Source organism: Lemur catta, chromosome 6 (assembly GCF_020740605.2).
Source record: "Lemur catta isolate mLemCat1 chromosome 6, mLemCat1.pri, whole genome shotgun sequence".
NCBI lineage: Eukaryota > Metazoa > Chordata > Mammalia > Primates > Lemuridae > Lemur > Lemur catta.
Window position 1 is genome coordinate 65,321,775 of NC_059133.1, and position 23,684 is coordinate 65,345,458.

The 23,684-nt window shown below is 39.8% G+C and overlaps 1 protein-coding gene and 1 long non-coding RNA gene across 2 annotated transcripts in view; both read right to left on the bottom strand.

The window, feature by feature from the left end:
* MUC19 (mucin 19, oligomeric) overlaps nt 1–23,684 on the bottom strand; it is a 146,959-nt gene that overhangs the window by 17,253 nt on the left and 106,022 nt on the right. Inside the window, 35 exon segments of the mRNA XM_045555171.1 lie at nt 120–173; nt 568–615; nt 1,203–1,279; nt 1,677–1,734; nt 1,871–1,924; nt 2,180–2,214; nt 2,676–2,727; nt 3,929–3,982; nt 4,121–4,174; nt 4,450–4,482; nt 4,883–4,936; nt 5,997–6,050; nt 6,513–6,587; nt 6,739–6,792; nt 7,667–7,720; nt 8,337–8,390; nt 8,513–8,566; nt 14,983–15,036; nt 15,186–15,296; nt 16,097–16,219; nt 16,356–16,409; nt 17,342–17,422; nt 17,514–17,567; nt 18,248–18,301; nt 18,990–19,043; nt 19,178–19,231; nt 20,215–20,262; nt 20,367–20,420; nt 20,894–20,947; nt 21,080–21,133; nt 21,781–21,834; nt 21,950–22,003; nt 22,294–22,352; nt 23,044–23,092; nt 23,230–23,283. Coding sequence (XP_045411127.1) covers nt 120–173; nt 568–615; nt 1,203–1,279; nt 1,677–1,734; nt 1,871–1,924; nt 2,180–2,214; nt 2,676–2,727; nt 3,929–3,982; nt 4,121–4,174; nt 4,450–4,482; nt 4,883–4,936; nt 5,997–6,050; nt 6,513–6,587; nt 6,739–6,792; nt 7,667–7,720; nt 8,337–8,390; nt 8,513–8,566; nt 14,983–15,036; nt 15,186–15,296; nt 16,097–16,219; nt 16,356–16,409; nt 17,342–17,422; nt 17,514–17,567; nt 18,248–18,301; nt 18,990–19,043; nt 19,178–19,231; nt 20,215–20,262; nt 20,367–20,420; nt 20,894–20,947; nt 21,080–21,133; nt 21,781–21,834; nt 21,950–22,003; nt 22,294–22,352; nt 23,044–23,092; nt 23,230–23,283 — 2,037 coding nt within the window.
* Nucleotides 8,340–14,998, bottom strand: LOC123639853. The gene is made up of 3 exons (XR_006735820.1): nt 14,983–14,998; nt 8,513–8,566; nt 8,340–8,390 (listed from the first exon to the last, which is right to left on the bottom strand). It is a non-coding gene; the product is annotated as an uncharacterized LOC123639853 (long non-coding RNA).

The following is a 23,684-nucleotide window of genomic DNA, read 5'->3' on the forward strand; positions in this document are numbered from 1 at the left end:
AGGATGGGAATTTAGGAAGAAGAAAATGTACACTGTGATACTCTTACATGAGAAGAGTAATGTGAAAGATATTTCCTTATTTCCGGAAGGGGCATTTTCTTCCAAGCTTGTTACCCTACCTGTACTGGAACTTCTAGGTGCAACAGTTGTGCTCAAGGCCACACCAGTGGTGCCTGAAATGAGAAGGCCATGGTCTCATCACAGAGAATATTCTGCACTGAGGCAATCCAGGTAGAAATTAAATGTATATCTCCAGAGCCACATTATTCAACAGTGCTCTTTGCACTGCCTAGCTCCTGGTGACACCACTCACATGGACAACTTGGCTACAAGGCAGTCCCATGAATGTGTCCTTTCCTCGGCCGTTCTGCTCCTTGACTGAGGCATGTATTTTTTCCCATGTATCAATTATTTCATTCATTCAGTAAATATTAATTGAGCCCTGTTTAGTACTAGGGATCAATGAACAAAACAAATGAAGCCTTTTCGCTCCAAGGAGCCTATCTCTAACAGGCTTACTTAGCAAATATAATGGAAAACCCTCAAATGGGAGACAAAGGAATTTACCTGTTTTACTTCCAGTGATTTGATTGTCTGATGCTCCAGAGGTGGTTCCTGATCATTGAAAGTAGGTAACAGATTCTGAGTATGTTTTGACCTTTAATCAATCACTGAGGCAATCACTACGCAATTTAATATTTAAAGCTCAAGATGAAAAGTCAAATGAGAAGCAAACCATTTCTGAGTTCATTTTATTTATCTGTTTATCTGAGACAGAACATTCTGGCCCAGTGTTAACTCCTGTTGATTCTGTGTGGGTTAATCTTCTAGAGGATTACTACTCCTCCCACCCTCTCTACAAATCTACATCACAAGGCCAGGCACTGGAAAAGGCTGGTCCAGAAACCAGCTGCTGTGGTGTGTGTCAGTAGGCATGGCTGGGCTGGGGTATTGGCTAGAGGGACCTGCCCTTTCTGTATGACAGTCTTTGAGATCCAGAGGCAAACTCATGATGGCATCAATGGCCATGCTAACATCTGGATTCCTAGTCCTCACTGATTTCATTACAGCAGCTCTGATGGTTTCTAAGGAAACTTTGGCCTCTGGAAGAGGCAATGAAGCAAGTGGAAAGTATGTTTGGGGACACATATTCCTCTTTGAGGTTAAACAAGGGATGATGGCCTTTGAAAATATTCACTTACCTGGGGTGGAACTTCCAGGTGCAACAGTTATGCCAGAGACTACTCCACTGGTTTCTGGAATTACAAAGAGGAAGGGCCTGATAAGTCATTTCCTTTACATTAAAACAAGGGCTAAGAAGAAAAACATTATATATTTATTTTAAATCATAGAAGGCCTCTTCCAGGGTTCCTTATACAACTTTCCACAAATAGATTTCCTCCCCTGCACCCCCCAAAAGGCAAAGGCTAAACTCTCACATTAGAAGTCTTCGAATTCTGTATATTGGTAAGTATCAGAGAGATATTCATCATGCTCACCTGTTTGACGGCCAGAGACTTGGCTCTCTGGGGCAGTGGTCTTGGCTTCTGAAGAAGAAACAAGACAGAAAATATTCTGCCGTATGGAAATGTAAGGATTTGGGGACTCAAAGATTTCCACAGGGCAGAAATCACTCTATTTCAATCAATTTGAATTGTTAGAAGGAATTCACAGACGTCCCATTTTTACCTAGGACTGTTACTGCTTCAGTGGTTCCCAAGAAAGTTGTGGCCTCTGAGAAAGAGTAGAAATAATAGTAGTGAGGGCAAATTTTTTAAGAATCTGAGAAAAGTATGGTAATATCACCCAGGGAGACAACTTATTGAGCAGTCCTTCCCAAGCAGTGAGCTTTCCCAGCTTGCTGATTTACCTGAGCTGGAGCTTCCGGGTGTGACTAGTGTACCTGAGGGCACTCCAGCAGTGCCTGGGTAGGGGAAAAAGAGAAAGATCAATATGCTGATGCTTTTGTAATCCTTAGAAGAATGTGGCCAACAACATGACTATGTATGACTTTGAAGCAACAAAAGACACTTCCTGGATCTATAACTGACAAGAGGAGAGACATCTTGCAGGTTTACCATGTGCCTCTGTGAGGTCAAAGTTAATGCAGTGGCCAATATCCCTGCCCTCATTTTTTGCCAAAGTTGAAGGGCATATCAAAGACTTTTCCCATGTCTACCTGTCCTACTTCCTAATGCTCCAGTGGTGGCCCCCAATGAAAAGAAAATGGGGGAAAAAAGTACATTTTGAATTTTTATCTTTGAACTAAAATATGATTTCTATGCTGAACAGAAGTCAGTGCTGTGATGTTATGCAGATCAAGCTCTTTTCAAAGGGAAAACCATTTCAGAGCCTGAAGTATTGTAACTCTCTTCTCCAGAGACCTAGAACCCTGAGGTTAAATCCCTGAGAAAGAAAAGCCTTTGGGAAACTTGGGCCCAAGTAGTTCAAAATCCAAATATAAAAAGAAATCCTGATTCCCTTGAAATATTATAGCCTCAAAAGGAAATAAAAAAACACTATTCCACATTAAAGGGATTCTCTACATTATCTTTGCAGATGTTCTATAATTTAAAATTATTCCAAAATAAAAAGCTCATTAAAAAATCTAACAAATCTATCAACCTGGAATCAAACTACAACAATAAATAATGAAAACCCCCAAATCTGCACCTGATTTTATTTCTGCTCCAGTGGTGCCACTTCCTCCTAGGAAAGTTGTGGTTTCTTAAAGGAAAGAAAACCAAAGTGAATATTAAGAAAAAAAGATCTAAGGTGATGTTGCTACATGAAATAAGCACAATTGAAAATGTCTAGGCCGGGCGCGGTGGCTCACGCCTGTAATCCTAGCTCTGGGAGGCCGAGGCGGGTGGATCGCTCGAGGTCAGGAGTTCGAGACCAGCCTGAGCAAGAGTGAGACCCCGTCTCTACTAAAAATAGAAAGAAATTATCTGGCCAACTAAAAATATATATATACAAAAAAATTAGCCGGGCATGGTGGCTCATGCCTGTAGTCCCAGCTACTCGGGAGGCTGAGGCAGTAGGATCGCTTAAGCCCAGGAGTTTGAGGTTGCTGTGAGCTAGGCTGATGCCATGGCACTCACTCTAGCCCGGGCAACAAAGTGAGACTCTGTCTCAAAAAAAAAAAAAAAAAAAAAAAAAAAAGAAAATGTCTTGTCACCTACTATTAAGTCAGAAAAAAAGCCCTTCTGACTGTAAATTGATATATAGTTTCAACACACATTTAATTGTTTAAAAACTGGGGATAAAAACTTTTTAACTCATGATTCTTAATTGGACCTTAGGTCGTCCCTGATTGGAATAAGATATGTAAACTTCTTAATAAAAATTCATATAGTAAGGAACTCAAATGATAAATAATAGTAATGAGCGTATCTAGATATTAGAGTTTTCATGTGCAAAAATTTTGCCAGTGGCTACAATACTGAACTTGGATCACAGAGTAACAGAAATCAAAATGTCAATTCTTTATGCATGATAAGGAAATGGCCTAGGATGGGGGTGAGGGAACCATGTGTTTTCTGAATATGCCAACAAGGTCTTTTCAGAGGCTTCTAGAATCAGGACTTAATCTTTATACGTCTCCCATGCACCGTTGCTATCCCACAGAAAATTTAATGACAAAAGTGTCAATAACTCAGTTACTTCTTTTAGATATTGATGAAAGAAATAAAGATGTTTCTCTCCCAATCACCTAACTGATTTTCAGTGCCTCAGCTCCATGGTGAAGCCTCCTTGAAGCAGAGGAAAGGAAGGAAAAGAGTTTCAGTGTCTGACCTTTAGTTATTAGGTAAAATCCTGGCTATTCAGTAGTTTTTGTTTAGAAAATGCTCTTCACTGGAAGTTCAAATACTAGATACAGTTCAGGCAACTTTGCCTCGGTCGGCAGTGGTCTGTCAGGGCTTACCCGTAGTGGTTTCAACTTCCGTCGTTCCACTTTCTCCAGGAGAAGCTGTAGCTGCTGAGAGAAGAAAGGCACAAAATGAAAAGTTTCAGGGGGTTTGGAAGGAAATGGTGGTGCTTCTGCATAGAAGCACCAAAAGGGAATACAGGCCATTGTAGAATGAATGTATACAAGTCCGCCAGACTGCAGACTCACCTGTACTGAAACTTCCAGGGGCGACTGTCGTGCCAGGGGCTACCCTGGAGGTGCCTGGAACACAAAGGGACTGAGGTGATCATGGTGACTCCCTAAGTCAAAGGAGTATCTGAGTCTAAAAAGGGATATAATGTGTGTGTTGTTTATTTATTTGTCATAACAGAAATCTTTCTCTGAGCACATGGTAGATGATGAACTTGATGTATTTGCCTGCTTTCAACAATTCATAACCAAAGCAAATGCAGAGACGATGTTCCCAACTTTAGGTACTTCTGCCTGGGATTTGATGAGAGGGAAACTACTAATAGATGCATTTCACCAGTGCTCACCTGCTTGGTTCCCTGGCCCTGCAGTGATGCCTGCTATGAACAGAAAAAAGCAGAGTGGGGAGATTTAAATGTGCTGAAAACTTTAGATGTAGAGGAAAACATCAAACAAGCAAATTTTTATACATATACCCACATACATGCGTGTGTCCTGGTTCCATGGTGCTTTTTTCTATTTCACACATACATACAGAAAACTTTCTAGATTCCAGCTAAAATGCTGGTGTTATAACGACAATGGAAAAATCCCATCATCAGACTTGGAGCAGTGAAGCTCAATTCAAGAATTAATAGATTTTCAAAAAGATTTTTTCTCTAATCATAAATGTATTTTGATTCACTTGCAATGTCCCTAAATTAGAATGCAAACTCTCTCAAGAAAAGCTTAGAAAGTCCTAATCCCGATGACCCTAAATCATGAGCTGTCTCTTCTCACCAGTTTTGAATCCAGTTCCAGCAGTACTAGTCTCTTCTGTGGAAGTTGTGGCCTCTGAGGGAAGAAATAGGAAAATGATGAAGTTAGAGAACTTGGAATACTGGGAAGAGATACTGGGGTCTTATTTTATCATAGCAGCCCCACAAGAGATATAATGGTTGTCCCAGAAAATTCTCCTGTGATACCTAAAATGAAAAGAAGTAAATGGAGCAATAAAGCATTCATTACCTCCCCAGTTAATCTTGTAAGCATCAATATGGCCCTAAGCCACTGGAAGCCCTTTCCTGAGGATACTCTCTGTAGGGAATGGAATGAACAACTTCCTAGCATTTCGTTTCCCAGGCCAACCTGGGATGGATGTGTTGCTCCTGGGTTTTCCTTTCAGTGTGAGGTGAGGAGAGAAGAAGCCTTTAAAATCACCCTTATCTGTTTCCCTTCCAGAGACATATCCCCCTAGTGTACTAGAGGTGCTTAAGGGAGGAATAAAGTATGGTTTTATCTCTAAGTGAAGCTTTTGATACAATCTGGGGCATTTTCATAATCAACTGCCCTCATGAAGCTTTCCAGTGAGAGGATATGGAGAATAAACAGTATACATCATGCATAAGTAAACAAGAAGAATGATAGAAAGTGGAATGCTATTGGGGGAAAGGTCAACCAGGTAAGGAGGATTGGAAATTTGGAAGTACTGGGGGCTGGAATATATGCAATATGCTCTCATAATTTTTACCAGAAAAAAAAATGTCTCCGTAAGCAAGGACACTGAGGAATAGCCTGGCTAAGACATCTGAAGTCATGGAATTCCTAAGCAAAATAACTGCCCAGGTTGATTCAACACAATATGGCCCAGGAGAAAATGAAGATCCCTAACTCACACTCCTTCATAGTATCTGTTCATTGTAGCAACCCAAATAGAAAGATGATGAGAGCCCCCCCAAGCCTCAGACTGAAAAGCTCACTTCCTGGCAATCCTGCATGAATATTTATCCCCCTGTCTTCTGAGATAGTGGTAGCCACTGAGAGAGGAAAAAAAAGGAAGATATAAGACTGGGCAGGACATTCTGGGGCTCCCATAGGCTGTATTGTCCCAGGGGCCATGTTCAGAATTCCTGACCTGTGTTGGCACTTCCAGGTTCCAGAGTTTTGTCAGAGATTCCCTCAGTAGTACCTGAAATAAGAAGAGATTGTGGTCATGTAGTCAATGACATGAAATGTTAATAGTCTCTTAAAGGAAAAAAAAAAATACACCAGTGAATTTACATCTATGGACTTTCTAGTTTTAAGACTTATTCCATATTATTTTCCATGGAATATACCATTCCCTCAGTGAGTTTACAGAGGAACATCCTCCACAACTGACCCTCCTTTTTAGGGTTTAGTTACAAGGATATAAGTTTGGTGCCAAATTACCTATATAACTGTCAGGGAATGTGCCCCATGACGCTCTGATGAAGCATCCTTAGACACAAGGCACAAGACATAAGGAGGAAAAGCTGAAGAGTCTGAACTGTATTTCTTGATGTCAAATATTGAAAATCTGCTAAATTTTTGCCTAATATGCCAAATCTGGGAAATTCAAAGAGTTTTGATATATTTCATGCAAGACTCTTGGGAAGTTATTAGAAAGTACAGTTAGTGCCTGAACAGAGGTAACCTGGGATTATTCCAACTCTTGTTCCACGTTCTCCTACAGAAGTTATGGCCTCTGAGGGAGAGGAAAATGGGATGGAGATGACTGGAAAATATTTAAGGACCATGGAAAAGATATAGAAGTTCTCCTACATAGAATAACAGTGGACGAGAAATCTCATCACAGATAGACTCCTGGAAGATTCTCTGCCACCCTATTGACTCACCTGTGTTGGAACTGCCAGGGCCAACAGTTGTGCCAGGGGCTACCCCAGTGGTGGCTGAAACACAAAGGGCCTGAGGTCATCACAGTGACTCATGTTTGTCTCCTGAAGGTCCTGCCTCTAGAAGGAATCTGGGTGTATCTTTGTTGTATCAAAGGGCCCTTTCACTGCTTCCTGGTGAGGTGAGGCTCATATGCCTTTCCTACGACCCACGTCATTAACAAAGCGATTAAAATAGTAATGTTTCCAAGTTGAACTTTTCCTGATTTCCCCTGAAATTCCACCAACTCCAAGACAGGGAAGCAAAGTGGCTTTACCCCAGGTTTACCTGTCACACTCCCAGTTGCTTGGCCTCCTGGTGCTGCAGTGGTCTCTACTGTGGAATAAAAATCAGAAAAATAATTGATGTGCCAAGAACACGGGAATATATTTAATATCATTATTGCTTTTTTGAGTAAGAAAACCCTCATGTGGAATAGGCCTGCTTCCAGGATTCTCACAGTTTTCTCTTCTATATAGAAATATAATATATCTTGGCTTCCCCAACACCTGAGTGATGCACATGGCACCACAGGAGAAATCTCATACTGACTGTACAACTGTCCATCTTTAGAAAATTACAACTGTGAGGCTAGATGCTGGTATTGAGAACTTTTCCAGAGCTTATTCAGTGTAAGCAAATACTGAAAATAAATGCAAACAACTCTGTAGGAAACACCTTGAGCTGTTCATTCTCACCTGGGCTGGACCCAGCTCCAGGAGTGCTGCTGTCTTCTGTTAATGTTGTGGCCTCTGAGGCAGGAAAATTATTAATGATGAAAGTCTCAGGATTTGGGATATTGGTAAAAAAATTATACTGATATTTCATTAGAGCAGGTCTACTAACTATATTATGAGGTTAAACATGGAGATTTCTTGCTTATTAACCTACCTGTGTGGGAACTTCCAGATATAATGGTTGTCCTAGAGAATTCTCCCATAGTACCTAAAACAAGAAAAAGAAAGAGATCAACATAACACTACCTCCTCAGTCAGTATTGGAAGTAGGAGTAAGGCCGTGAACCACTAGAAGACCTTTCATAAAAAGCTTTAAATTAATACATTTCACCATTCTATTAATATCTATTAAGCATCTCTTCTGTGTAATATTGTTTTAGGCCCTTGGGATATATTAGTGGGCATAATGTTCAAAGATTTCCCCCCTAATGCTGCTTCTGCAGTACTAGCAGCTGGAGGCCAACAGTGAACAGTAAACTTAATAAATAAGTCAGCGTGATAGGTGTTAGTAAGCACTGTGAGAAAAAGGCAAATTGTATAAAAGGATCAGGGCTCTGATAGACAGGGCCTGGCCAGCGGGTTCCTCTCATCCCTGCTATACGACAGCCAGCTCTGCAAGCCTGGGCCCCTGGAAATCCAGATGGATGAGACACGTGAGGCCATGGAATTCCTACACACACCCAGGCTTGTGGCTCTGGCCAGCTGTGTTCCGAGAGGAAACCCAGGCCCCTTTCCTTGGCCCACCTTCACACTCTTGTGTTTACTGTATCCACCCACACAGAGATTTGACAAAAGCCTCAAAACCTCACAGTAAAAAAGCTCACCTCCTGGAAGTTCTGCTTGCGTGGTCCTGTTTCCTCCCGTGAAAGTTGTGACCTCTGAGAGAGAGAAAAAAAGGAAGGAGTAAAGACTAGGGTGTGGGAAAGTACATACCATGCTGTTTCAGGGTGTATCAACCATGGGGCCAATGTCCAGATTTGGCATGTATTTCCAGTCTTACCTGTGTTGTAAATGCTAGGCTCCAGAGTTTTTCCAGAGACTACACCAGCAGTACCTAACAACAAAAAAGGGATGGGGTGGTCAGCAGTTCAACTTCTTGTATACTTAGTTTTTTAATTTCAAAATATTAATGAAGGGGGTACAACTCTTATTGTTACATAGATACCTATGTGATGCTTAAGTCAGGGCTTGTGGTATGCCCATCACCAGAATAGTGTTCACTGTACCCAATGGTTAGTTTTTATACCACACCCCCCTTTCTTGGTTTCTCAAGTCCTTTATATCACTTTGTGCTCATGTGTACCCATTGTTTAGCTCCTACTTATTAGTAAGAACATACGGTGTTTGGTTTTCCAGTCCTGAGATACTTCACTTAGGACAATGTTCTCCAGTTCCATCCAAGTTGCTGAAAATGACAGTATTTCATTCCTTTTTCTGGCTGAGTAGTATTCCATGGTGTATGTATACCACATTTTCTTTATCCACTCAAGAATTGATGGGCACTTAGCTTGATTCCATATTGTTGCAATTGTAAATTGTGCTGTGATAAACATTCAAATGGAGGTATCTTTTTGATAAAAGGACTTATTTTTCTTTGGGTAAATACCCAGCAGTGAGATTGCTGGATTGAATGGTAGGTCTACATTTATTTCTTTAAGGAATATCCATACTGCTTTCCATAGATGTTGTACTAATTTTCAGTCCTACCAACAGTGTATAAGCATTCCTTTCTCTTTGCATCCGCACCAGAATCTATTGGTTTTTGACTTTTTAATAATGGCCATTGTGATAGGAGTAAGGTGGTATTTCACTGAAGTTTTAATTTGCATTTCCTTGATGATTAGTGATGTTGAGCATTTTTTCATACGTTGGCCATTTGTCTACTTTTGAAAAAATTGTGTTCATGCATTTTGCCCACTTTTTGATGGGGTTGCTTATTTTTTTCTTGCTGAGTTGTTTGAATCCTTTGTAGATTATGGACATTAGAGCTTTGTCAGATGTATAGTTTGTAAATATTTTCTTCCTTTCTATAGGGTGTCTATTTACTCTATTGATTATTTTCTTTGCTATGCAGGAGGCTTTTAATTTAATGAAGTCCTATTTATTTATTTATTTTTGTTGTTATTTTGCTTGTGGGGTCTTAGTCATGAATTCTTTGCTTAGCCCAATGTCCAGAAGAGTTTTTCCTATGTTTTCCTCTAGAATTTTTATGGTTGCATGCCTTACAATTAAGTCTTTAATCCACCTTGAATTAATTTTTGTACATAGTGAGAGATAGGGGTCCTGTTTCATTTTTCTGCATTTGGCTATCCAATTTTGCCAGCACCATTGACTGAATATAGCTTCCTTTCCCCAGTATATATTATTATCTCTGGGGTCTATATTCTCTCCCATTGGTCTATGTCTCTACTTTTATACCAGTATCATGCTGTTTTGGTTACTTATACCTTTGTAGTATAATTTGAAGTCAGGTAATGGGATGCCTCTAAAATTATCCTTTATGCATAAGAGTGCTTTGGCTATTTAGGCTCTTTTTTAGTTCCCAATGAAGCTTCAGGTTACTTTTCCTAGATCTGTAAAATATAACGCTGCTATTTTGATGGTGCATTGAATCTGTAAATCACATTGGGCAGTATGGACATTTCAACAATGTTGATTTTACCAATCCATGAGCAAGGAATGTTTTTTTTATTTGTTTGTGTCCTCTGCAATTTCTTTCATCAGTGTTTTTTGTAGTTCTTCCTGTAGAGATCTTTCACCTCCTTGGTTAAGTATGTTTCTAGGTATTTGTTTTCTTTGTAGCTATTGTGATTGTATTGGTTCCTTTATTTGAATCTCAGCTTGACTGTTATTAATATATAGAAACTCTACTGATTTGTGTATAATGATTTTTGTACCCTGAGATTTTGCTGAATTTATCAATTCCAGAAGTCTTTCGGTAGATTCTTCAGGGTTTTCTGGGTCCAAGATCAGATCGTCAATGAGAGATAGTTTGACCTCCTTTGTCTAGATTTGAATAACCTTTATTTATTTCTTTTGCCTGATTGCTCTGGCTAGGACTTTCAATACTATGTTGAATAGTAGTGGTGACAGTGGACACCCTTGTCCTGTTCTAGATCTTAGGGAGAATGCATTCAACTTTTCCCCATTCAGTATGATATCAACTCTGGGTTTTTATAATTTTGAGGTATGTTCCTTCTATGACTAGCTTTTGGAGGGTTTTTATCATGAAGGGATGCTGGATTTTATTGAATGCTTTTTCTCCATCTATAAGATGATCATATAATCTTTGTTTTTATTTCTATTTGTGTAATGAATCCCATTTATTGATTTGCATATGTTAAAACATTCTTGCATTCCTCAGATGAAACACACTTGCTTATGATAGATTATCTTTTTGATATGCTGTTGAATTTGGTTTGCTAGTATTTTGTTGAGGATTTCACATCTATGTTCATAAGGGATATTGGACTATAATTTTCTCTTTGTTGTATCCTTTCTTGGCTTTTGTGTCAGAGTGATACTGTCTTCATAGAATGAGTTATGGAGGATTCCTTCCTTACTTCTCAATGTTATAGAATAGTTTTTGTAGGACAGGCACCAGTTCTTTTTTGCAGGTCTGGTAGAATCCAGCTGTGAATCCACCTAGTCTGGTGCTTTTATTTGTTGGGAGATTTTTTATTATTATTATTACTGCTTCAATCTTGCTGCTCATTAGTCATCTGCTCAAGATTTCTATTTCTTCATTATTCAGGCTTGGGAGGTTGTGTGTTTCTAGGAATTTGCCCATTTCCTCTAAGTTTCCTAGATTGTGTAGAGGTTTTCATAGAATTCATAGATGATATTTCGTATTTCTATGGTATCATTTGTAATGTCTCCTTTTTTATTTCTAAATAAGGTTATCTGAGTCCTTTATTTTCTATTTCTTGTTAATATGGCTAGTGGTCCATCAATTTTGTTTATCTGTTCAGAACCAACATTTTGTTTCAGTGATCCTTGGTATTATTATTATCATTTTCATTATTTTGGTTTCTATTTCATTTAGTTCTGCTTTGGGCTTTATTTCTTTTCTTCTGCTGGCTTTGGGTTTGGTTTGTTCTTTTTCTAGTTCCTTGAGATATAATATTAGATGGTTAATTTGTGATGTCTTTTTGAGGTAAGCATGTAAGTCTATGAATTTTCTCCTTAGGACTGCTTTTTCTGCGTCCCATAGATTTTGAACTCTTGTGTATGCTTGTCATTTAATTTGAAGAATCTTTTGATTTCCATCTTAATTTCATCATTGACCCAAGATCATTCAGCAGCAAGTTACTTAATTTCCATGACTTTGTGTAGTTTTGAGAGTTCCTCTTGGAATTGATTTCTAGTTTTATCCCACTGTGGTCTGAGAAAATACACGGTATGATTTCATTTTTGTTGAATTTGCTGAGACTTGTTTTGTGGCTGAAGATATGAACAATTTTGGAAAATGTCTCACATGCTGATGAGAAAAATGTATATTGAGTAGTTTTGGGGTAGAATGTTCTGTAAATGTCTGTTAGGTCCATTTGTTCTTAAGTCCTATTTCAGTCTTCATACATTTTTTGCTTCAATAATCTGTCTGCTTATTTCAGTGGAGTGTTGAGGTCCCCAGCAATTAAGATGCTAATGTTCATTTCTTTGCTTAGATCTAGAAGAATTTGCTTTATGAAACTGGGAGCTCCTATGTTAAGTGCATGTATATTTAAGACTGTTATGTCTTCTTGTTGAATTGCTCCCTTTACCATTATACAATGATCACCTTTATCTTTTTTTATATAAAATTGTTTATTTAAACTCTGTTTTATCTGGTATGAGAATGGCTACACATGCTTGCTTCGGGTTTCCATTTGCATGGAATATTTTTTTCATCCCTTTACCTTTAGTCTGTGTGAGTCCTTGTGGTTTAGATGTGTTTTTGGAGACAGCAAATACTTGGGTTGTGTTTTTTCATTCATTCAGCCAGTCTGTGTCTTTTGAGTGGGGTATTCAGACTATTCACATTTAGTGTTAGTATTAATATTTGAGATACTGCTCTGTTCACTATGTTGAATGATACCTTATTGTTTTGTTTTCCCTCTTGTGCTATTGTTTTACATGAGCTATGACCTATAACTTTGGGGTATTTTTACATTGATGGTATCTATTGTATTTTTCATGTATAATACACATTTGAGCAGTTCCTGTAGGGCATGTCTAATAGTGCCAAATTCCCTTATTGTTTGCTTGTCTGGAAAAGCCTTTATTTCTCCATCATTTATGAAACTTGGTTTTATAAGACACAAAATCTTGGCTGGCAGTTATTCTGTTTAAGAATATTAAAAATGGGGCCCCCATCCTTTCTAGCTTATAAGGTCTCCACTGAGAAGTGTGCTGTTAGTCTGATGGATTTTCCTTTGTAGGTTAGTTATTGCTTTCATCTTGCAGCTTGTGGAATTTTCTCCCTCATTTTGACTTTGGCTAGGTTGATGACTGTGTCTTGGGAATGTCCTGTTTGCTATGAATCTTCCCAGTGTTTGTTGACTAACTTGTATCTGGGTATTTGAATCTCTGGTGATACCAGGGAAGTTCTCCTCAATAATTACCTTAAATAGGCTTTCCATTGTTTTTGCTTTTTCTTCTTCTCTCCCTAGGATACCTATAATTTGTATATTGGCTCACTTCACGTATTTCTCTGATTGTTCATTCTTCTTTATTCTTTTTTCTGCATCTTTGACTGCCTGGGTTATTTCTATAGCCTTGTTTTCAAGCTCTGAGATTCTTTCTTCTGTTAGGTCTAGCCTGTTGTTGGAGCTTTCTGTTGTATTTTGGAATACTTTAAATGACTCATTTGTTTAAGTTCTGTTATATCCTTTTTTATGTTGTCTATATCTTATTTATTTTTGTTTATTTTTTTTACACAGAGTCTCACTCTGTTACCCTGGTACAGTACAGTGCTGTCATCATAGTTCACTGCAACCTCAAACTCCTCAGCTCAAGCAATCCTCTTGCTTCAGCCTTCTGAGTAGCTGGGACTACAGGTGCACACCACAACACCTGGCTAATTTTTCTATTTTTAGTAAAGGTGTGTTTCACTCTTGCTCAGGCTGGTCTCAAACTCCTGAGCTCAAACAATTCTCATGCCTCAGCCTCCCAAAGTGCTAGGATTACAGGCATGAGCCACTGCACCCAGCCATATGCTGTCTGTATCTTTAGTGAGTTTTTCATTTTCTTCAATCATGTCCCGAAACATTTTGAGGAGGGCTTGCACTGGTTTTCAACTATTTCTTTAATTCCATTCATGTTTGCCATGCATATTCTTAATTCCACTTCTGACATTTTGATAATTTCCTTTTGGTTGGGGTCCACTGCTACAGATCTATTGTGATCCTCTTAGGGTTTCAAACTAACTTGTTTTTTTTATGTTGCCAGAGTTCTTTTGCTGGTTTCTTCTCATCTGAAATCTCTTCTCTCAGTTCAGGACAGACAGGTTTGCAGTGCACCTGTTCTTTGCTGGGAACTCTCCTACCTTATGAGAAGGAGGAAAGGTTCCTAGATAATGCTTTTGTGTCCTACTCTGGAGGACTGACACAGTGGGAGAGGGGTGGCTATAATGAGAGTCTATAGCACAGCTTTTCTCCTGTCATCTCGATCCCCTGTGGTTGTCACAGTCCAAGCCAGTGCTGGAGGATATTCGTTTGGATTGGTGTATTGGTCCCCAGGCCACTGTTGGAAGCTCAGGCAGGGGGCTGTGCAAGTCCCTCTCCACAGAGGTGGATGGCATGACCTTGGCCAGTGCCTGGGTAGGTCACAGGATCTGGGCCAGTACTGGAGGATCTTCATGTGGAGTGATAGGTTGGTCCCTAGGTGACTGCTGGATGCTTGGGTAGGGAACTGGGTGAGACCCTCTCCACGGAGACAGGCATTACAGGAGACTGCTCTGCCCACATCTCCCCACAGTGGTCGGAGTGGTTGTTTGGTGAGGCTATCTAGGTAGTGGCCACAGGTGTCAGGGTTGCAGGCGTTTGCTCCATCCAGGTTTAAGCGTAATGATGGTACGTGGGCTGCCTCTAGTCTACCATCTTGGCTTATTGTCCTCCACTTTATTTAAATAGGAATCTCAATTCTCCATGTAGCAGCAAACTATTGCTCTGAGACTTGAAGTGCTGAAAGTAATCTGTATTTGTCCCATGCAACATTTCTTTCCACAGCAGTTTTACTGAGACAGTTCTCAACTGTCATGGCCTTTTCATTGGAGGGAAGACAGGAAATTTGTCTCCATATCACCAGTTTATCTGTCAGTTTGACTTCAAGACGGTGTAGTGAAGGCCCTCATAAGCTCAGAAAATAAGGAGGCAATACAATGAATTTATGAATTTTCTTAATATACTATACATAAATAATATAGACATTTTCAGAAAACTGTTGGAAGGAGTAATTAGGGATTACAGGTCATAGCCTAGCAGCACTCACCTGTGGCTATTCCAACTCTTGTTGTTCTACTTACTCCTAGGAAAGCTGTTGCCTCTGAAGGAGAGAAAGAAAAAAGAGTTCATTGGGGAATATTTAAGGGTCATGGAAAAGATACGGTGGCACTCCTGTAAAGGATACTATCAGAGCAGATATATAATTATGGGAGGACATGTGGAAGATTCCACAATAGCCTATTGACTCACCTGTGTTAGAACTGCCAGGAGCAACAGTTGTGCCAGGGGCTACCCCAGTGGTGGCTGAAACACAAAAGGGACTGGAATCATCATACTGACCCCTGTTTGTCTCCTGAAGGCCTACCTCCAAAAGCGATCTATTTACTGTTACTATATCAAATACCCTTTCTCTAGCTCCCACTCTGACAATGTGTTTTCCCATTAATTAATGAATAAGCAGAGGAATCAAGGGGCCAAACTTGGAGTGTTACGCCTGGCACTCCATGACAGGGAGATTGGTGGTAATCTCCCATGCTCCCATTTCGCTGTCAAGGGGGAAGAAAAAAAAATTGTTTCCTGATAATTTTTTGTTTTTAATTTACACATAATTATTTTACATATTTATAGGATACAGTGTGAGGTTTGGCTATACGTATATGTTGTATAATTAGCATATTCATCACCTCATTTATCATTGCTTTGTGATGAGAACATTCAGAATCCTCTCTTCCAGGTATTTGTAAATATACACTAAAGGATTGTTTACTTTGGGCACCCTACTCTGCCATAGACCACCAGAAGTAATTCTTCCTATCTAATTGTAATTTTGTACCCATTTACCTAATGCTAATCATTTCTAATGCCTTTAGGCAAGGAAACTTCTAAGTAGGCATGTTTCTGAGGTGCCTTTATCTCTACTTCCCAGGATCAGAACTGTTTTTAGCTGTCATCATGGAAATGTTTGTATGTAATGTTACGGGGAAACTTCTCAGAACAAGTATATCCCATTTACACCCATCTCACAGTAGCCATCCCATTTGACAAGTGCATATTAGTAGATTTATAGGAAAAATATTAAATCTAAAGAAAATAGACTTGGAGACTTGGTTTTAGGTAGACTGTCCTTATGTTAATGCTTAATGTTCTGCAGGAAAGCCTACTTCTCAAACAAGTCATCTTAAGAGTCATTATTCCTGGTGACACCCAAGTCACGGGCTGCTCCTCCTCACCTGTTCTGGATTCAGTGCCAGTACTGCCCCTGCCTTCTCCAAGAGTTGTGGTCTCTGAAAAGAAGAGGAGAAAAAAAGAGCTCTGGGGTATTTGATATATTGCTAAAAAATATCAAGGTGCGATTTTCTCATTTCAGGTCTACAAACTTATCAGGCATTCACAATGAAGATTCCCTTCTTATTCAGCTACCTGTGCTGGAAACTCCAGGTGCAGTGGTTGTCCCAAAGAATTCACCAGAAGTACCTAGAATGAGAAAGTGAAGGAGCTAAGAGGGTAAACAGGAACTGGAATCTGCAATGTGGTTGTGAACCACTGGATCATCATTCTTGAGAACCTCAGTTTCAGAAAAAAATGAACTACGGATGATTATTTTGCCAACTTATTGATAGTGACTATTTCTTCCACTATAGCCTATTTAAAAAAAGGAGGCTTAATTTCACTTTACTAATTTCACATCCAGTGATGTGGCTCCCTGCCATATACAGAGGAGAAAAGTCTTGATATATTCCCATGTTCTCATTATTGTAATAATCAGGTATTTAAGAATAGCATTATACGAGATACATGTTCCCTGGTAATGTTAAGTAGTTCATCCTACCTTTCTTGGGACGCTGAGAATTGCTGCTGACACCGAGTGAAATTGTAGTGGTAGCCAATTAAATTAAACAAAGTGACACTCAAAGTGACAGTGAGAATATCACTGTCACTCATACTTGTAAGCATTTTCTCTATCTGACATTCTTCTTTCACAGAGAAGAACAAACTTCTCTGCCTCGTGATTTACATTTGGGGGAAAGGGAACACAAAAAATAAAAAGTTTAATAAATAAGTTAGCCAGATGATAGCAAGGGATAAGACTTTGGAGAATTATGAGAGCAGAGTGGAGAGAATTGGGGAGTCCTGGGAAGGCTGCTGCAGGGCTGTAGTCCTCAGACAGGTGTCCAGAGAACTGACACTGTCACACAGGACATGGAGGGAAGCCTCACGTAGATAACCAGTGTCTGAAATTCTTAGGCAGAACTACCCAGTTTGGGCAGGCACACATGTCTGTCCAGACAAGAAGTAACCCCATTTCCTTGGCACTTATTCTCATTTATTTGTTCACCTCAGCAGGAAAAAAAAGTGGGGAGAGGGGAAGGATGAAAACTCTGAAGCCTCAAGCTGACAAAACTCACCTCCTGAAGCTACTGATGGGGTGGTCCCGCCCAATCCTGAGGAACTTGTGGCCTCTGAGAGAAAAGAAAGCCAGGATGAGTCTGGAATGTGGGGAAGCACAGGGTCATGTTACCTTAGGGATCTTTCACCTGAGGAGCCTTGTGTGGCATTCCCTGTGTGCTTTCAACTTACCTGTGTTGTCATTCCCAGGTTCCAGAGTCTTTCCAGAGACTAGCCCAGAGGCAGCTATTAAGAAAGAATGGGTAAGTCATAAATCAATACCTCATCATCATAAAGTGGGAAATGGGTAAGAAGAAAATAAATGGGGAAAAATGTATATTTATTTGATATTTCAGTAAACTGAGCTGTTGATCCCAAAAGGTAATTTGTATACTCCTTCTATAATATTCTACCAACAGTAAATTTACCAACTCTTTTTCTATTTATTTACTGAGCCTCCTTTTCTCTAGCATTCAGGAACAGGGAGACAGGAGCTCTCTCTATAGATCATCTAACTGTCAGTCAAATGGTGTATAGTTGCCTTCTGGGGTGGGAGAAGAGTCAGCTCAAAGCACAGAAAATAAGAATGAAATTTTGAGTTTCTTAACGCTAGTCAACAAAGGATTATAATAATTTAAATAACAATGTATAATACATGAGACAAGACTGGCATGGTTACATTTCAACCCAATACCTTTATTAGGTATTATTAATCAAATGAATGCAATGACCCAGCAGTGCTCACCTGTGACTGTTCCACTTCCTCTAAGGGAAGTTGTGGCCCCTGAGAAAAACAGCCAAGTCATGTTTGGAAAATATTCAAAAGCCATGAAAAGAACATGACACTACTCCTGGAAAGAATAGCACAGAGAAGACATCTAATATTCAAGGACTCATAAAAGGTTCCTGGCAACTTGCAGACTCACCTGTATTGAAACTTCCAGGAGCAACAGTTGTGCCAGGCTCTGCCCCACTGGTGGCTGAAAGACAAAGAGAACAGTGGTTACTACAGAGGTCACATTTCTTTCCGGAAGACCTGCTTCTAGAAAAACCCTAAGACTATCTTCATTCTATCTAAATAGCTCTTTCCCTGGCTCTTCCAAGATGATGCGCTCCATGTACTCTTTCATTTTACATTAATTACAAAAACAATCAGAAGGCCCAATTCCTTAAATTGATGGAATACTCCTGGCATCCCATGACAGGGACATAGGTGGTTTTCTCCCATACTTACCTGTCGTACTGCCAGGGAGTGGAAGACAAAAAACAGATATTTAGACATCAAGAAAATATTGAACACTTATATTGCTTTGGGGACATAAAAATCTCTATGGAGGCATGTTTCCAAGGTCATATAGATTGTCTATACTTCCCAGGATCAAAATTATTTTTAGCTCCTACTATTAACCTGGGCATGTTTCTATGTAACCTTCCAGGAGAAATTTCTCAGAATACAAGAGACATCCTATGTGACAAGAGGCTATTGATTAACTTTTAGGAAAATATTAGGTCTAAAGGAGAATATATTTGGCCTTAGATGCACTATCCACCCCCCTCCAAAAAAAAAAAAAAGTACATTATTCTGCAGGAAACCCCACTTTGAAAGAAGGCCATGTAATGCAAGTTGCTACTCATGGCAACAGCCAAATCATGGCTGCTCATCCTCACCTGTTCTGGATTCACTCCCAGTACTGTCCCTGCCTTCTGTGGAACTTGTGGCCTCTGAGGGAAGAGAGGAATCATGAGGTCTGGGGAATCTGAGATACTGGTAAAAAGTAGTCAGGTGCTTTTTCATCATTGCAGCTCTACAAAGTTATTGTGTACTCAGGATGAGGAGCTCTGTCTTGTTTAACTACCTGTGTTGGAAACTCCAGATATAATGGTTGTTCCAGAGAATTTACGAGGAGTACCTAAAATGAGAAAAGTGAAGGAGTTAATAGGACAAACAATACTGGAACAGTAGTGTGATCCTGAACCACGGAACACCTTTCCTGAGAACTTCTGTTTCCAGATAAAATGAACCATGAATTTTTTTTTCCAACTTACTAAGGCTTTGCTACTGATTATTCATTCTACTGTAGCCTATTCGAAAAGAGGAAAAAAATATTAATTTCACTTCACCTATTTCATGTCCAGTAAATTAATTTCTGGATATTCTAGGAAAGAGGAAAATGTCTAGATCTTTTTAACTGATCTCATTGGTGTAACTGGTCATAGTATTATAATCAAGTGTTCACAATACACACGTCTGATACCTATAGCTTCCACTGGTGATTTTAGGTAGCCCATCCCAGCTGGCTTGGAACTCCACAAATTGATGATGACACCAAGTGAAACCATGGTGGTAGTTACTGAAGTAAATAGAGTGACACTCTATACAAGAACATTGCTGTCACTCATCTTAGACTTTGAAGCATTTCCCCTGTGCCTGACATTCTTCTGTCAGTGAGAAGAACAAAGTTTTCTGCCTGGTGGCATTTGCATTTGTGGGAGAGGGAACACAAAATAAACAAGATGTAGTATAAATATGTTAGATAGTTGTTAAGAGGTGATAGAACTTTGGAGAATCATGATGAGCAGAGCTGAGAGAATCAGGGATTCTCAGGAGGCTGCTGCAAGGTTGTGGGCCTCAGACAGGTGTCCAAAAAACTGACACTGTCAACAGGAAATGGAGAATTGCCTGATGTAGACAACCAGGTCTGAAATTCTTTAGCATAATGACCCAGGTTGGGCAGGCACACATGTTATCTTCTAGACTGGAACTAATCTCTTTCCTTGGCCCTAGTTCTCATTTATTTGCTTATTACAGCATTAAAACCAAACAAAAAAAAAAAAAAAAAAAAAAACCTCGGAAAGGAAGAGAATCCCTAAGCCTCAAGCTGACAAACCTCACCTCCTTTTGATCCAGTGGTCCTGCCCCCTCCTGCGGAACTTGTGGCCTCTGAGAGAAAAGAAAGCCAGGATTAGTCTGGAATATGGGGAAGTAAAGGGTTATGTTATCTTAGGGATCTGTCACCTGAGGAGCCCTGTGTGTTTTGAACTTACCTGTGTTGTCATTCCCAGGCTCTAGAGTCTTTCCAGAGACTGACCCAGAGGTAGCTATTAAGAAAGGGAGGGATAATGGTCAATACATGGTCATCATGAAGTGGGAAAAGGGTAACAAGAAAATAAATGGAAAAAAATGTATATTCATTCTTATTTCAGTAAACTGGGCTTTTAATGACAAAAGGTAATCTGTATACCCCGCCCATAGTATCCTTGCAATAGTAAATCTACCAAACATAAACTTTTATTTCTTAGGCCTCCTTTTCTCTAGAGTTCAGGAACAGGGAGACAGCAGCTATCTGTCTAGACATCTATATAACTGCCAAACAGCTGCACACTTGCTTTTGTGGTGGGGAAGAAAATCTGCTCAAAGCACAGGAAATAAAAATGAGTCTGTGAACGTTTGTCAATGAATGATAGTAAAATTTTCTCTAATATGGGAGAAAACAGTGACATGCATACATTTCAATGCACCACCTTTATTGAGTATTTTTAGAAAGTGAATGCAATGACCAAGCAATGCTCACCTGTGGCTATTCCACCTCTTGTGCTTCCATGTCCTATGAGGGCGGTTGTAGCCTCTGGGAGAGAAAATTAGGAAAAATATATTTGAAAGATATTCAAGGGCTATGAACAAAAATAGAGTAAGACCACAGGAGACATCTAATTATCACAGGACCCCTGAAGTCTTCCCAGACCACCTGTGGACTCACCTGTTTTGGAACTGCCAGGGGCAACACTTGTGCCAGGAGCCTCCCCAGTGGTGGCTGAAACACAAAGAGGACTGAGACCACCAGGGTGTTCCATTTTTCCCTTTCCTAAAGACCTGCCTCTAGAAAGAATCTGACCTATTCTCACTATATCTAAATAGCTTTTCCCTGGCTATTTCCTAATGATGGGACCTGTGTACATTCTTATTAGCCATTTTGTTTTCAGAGCAAAGAGAGGGACATTAGTCTATCTCGGCAATATTCCTGGTATTCCCTCAGAGGGAGACAGGCCTGTGTTTTCTGCCAGAGACACAAGATGAAAAATTAAGCTTACTGGCATTTTTAGGTATCAAGAAAATACTAAACATTTGTATTGCTTTGGGGACGTGAAAACCTCTATCAAGGTAAGTTTCCAAGCTCATATAGATTGTCTATACTTCCCTGGATCAAAATTATTTTTAAGTCCTATAGATACCCTGGAAATTTTTGTATATAACCTTCCAGGAGAAATTTTTCAGAACAAATAAAAAGAAATCCCATTTAACAACAGTCTATTGGTACATTTTTAAGGAAAAAATATATGGGCTTACATGCACTGTCCCTAAATAAATGCACCTTATTCTCAAGGACAACGAACAAACAAGGCCTTCTAAAGACAGTCATTATTTGCAGCAACAACCAAATCATGGGCTGCTCATCCTCACCTGTACTGGACTGACTCCCTGTACTGTCCCTGCCTTTGGTGGAACTTGTGGCCTCTGAAAGAAAAAGCAAGGATGAGTCTGGAATATGGGGAAACACAGGATTATGTTACCTTAGGGATCTGTCACCTGAAGAGCCTTGAGTGCCATTCCCAGTGTGCTTCAAACTTACCTGTATTGTCATTCCCAGGTTCCAGTGTCTTTCCAGAGACTAGCCCAGAACTACCTATTAAGAATGGACAGGGTAGTCATGAGTCAATACTACATCTCAAAACAACCTTTATTGGGAATCATTACAAGTGAATGCAATGACCCAGCAGTGCTCACCTGTGACTGTTCCACTTCCTCTGAAGGAAGTTGTGGCCTCTGAGAAAGGAAAAAGAGCCAAGTCATATTTGGAAAATATTCAAAGGCCATGAAAAGAATATGACACTACTCCCAGAAAGAAGAGTAACAGAAAAGACATCTAATTATTCAAGGACCCCTAAAATGTTCCCTGCCAATCTGCGGACTCACCTGTATTGGAACTGCCAGGGGCAACAGTTGTGCCAGGAGCTGCCCTACTGGTGGCTGATGGACAAAGACGATGGTGGTTAATATGGTGCTCATGTTTCTTCCTGAAGACCTGCTCTAGAAAGAACCCAAACCTATCTTCATACTATCTACATAGCTCTTTCCCGGGCTCCTCCATGGTGATGTGCTCTATCCATTTTCTCATTTCCTGTTAGTTACAAAAGTAATCAGAGGGCCCAATCTTTAACTTCATGCAATAGTCCTGGAATCCCATGAAGGGAACATAGATGGTTTTCTCCCATACTTACCTGTTGTACTGCCAGGGAGTAGAAGACAAAAAATTAAGTTTACTGAGATAAATAGTCACAAAGAAAATACTGAAAATTAGTATTGCTTTGGGGACATGAAAACTTCTACAGAGGTGTGTTTGCAAGGTCACATGGATCGCCTATACTTCCCAGGGTCAAAATTGTTTTTAGGTCCTACTACTACCCTGGACATGTTTCTCTGTAAACTTCCAGGAGAAATTTCTCAGAACATATACAAGAGACATCCCACTTCACAAGAGGCTATTGATCAAGGTTTAGGAAAATATTAGATCTAAAGGAAAATATATTTGGTCTTAGATGCACTATCCCCTCCCGCCAAAAAAGTACATTATTCTGCAGGAAACCCTACTTTGAAAAAGGCCATGTAATGCGAGTTGCTATTCATGGCAACAGCCAAATCATAGGCTGCTCATCCTCATCTGTTCTGGATTCGCTTCCAGTACTGTTCCTGCCTTCTGTGAAATCAGTGTCCTCTGAGGGAAGAAGGAATCATGAGCTCAGTCTGGGGAATTTGAGATACTGGAAAAAAGCAGTCAGGTGCTTTTTCACCATTGCAGCTCTACAAAGTTATTGTACACTCAGGATGAGGAGCTCTGTCTTATTTAACTACCTGTGTTGGAAACTCCAGATATAATGGTTGTTCCAGAGAATTCACCAGGAGTACCTAAAATGAGAAAAGCAAAGGAGTTAATGGGATAAGCAATATTGGAAAGAGTAATATCAGCCTGAACCGTGGAAACTCCTTTCCTGAGAACTTCTGTTTCCAGATAAAATGAACCATGAAATTTATTTCTTTTGGCCAACTAAGATTTTTCTACTATCTATTGCTTCAACTGTAGCCTATTAGGAAAGAGAAGGAAACTTAAATTCAGTTTACCTATTTCATGTCCAATAGTTGGTTCCCTGGTGTTCCAGGACAGAAGAAAATGTCTAGATCTTTTTAACTGATCTCATTTGTGTAGCTAGCCATGGTGTCATAATCAAGTGTTCACAATACACACATCAGGTATCTATAGCTTCCACTGGTGATTACAGGCAGCCCATCCCAGCTGGCTTGGGGCCCCA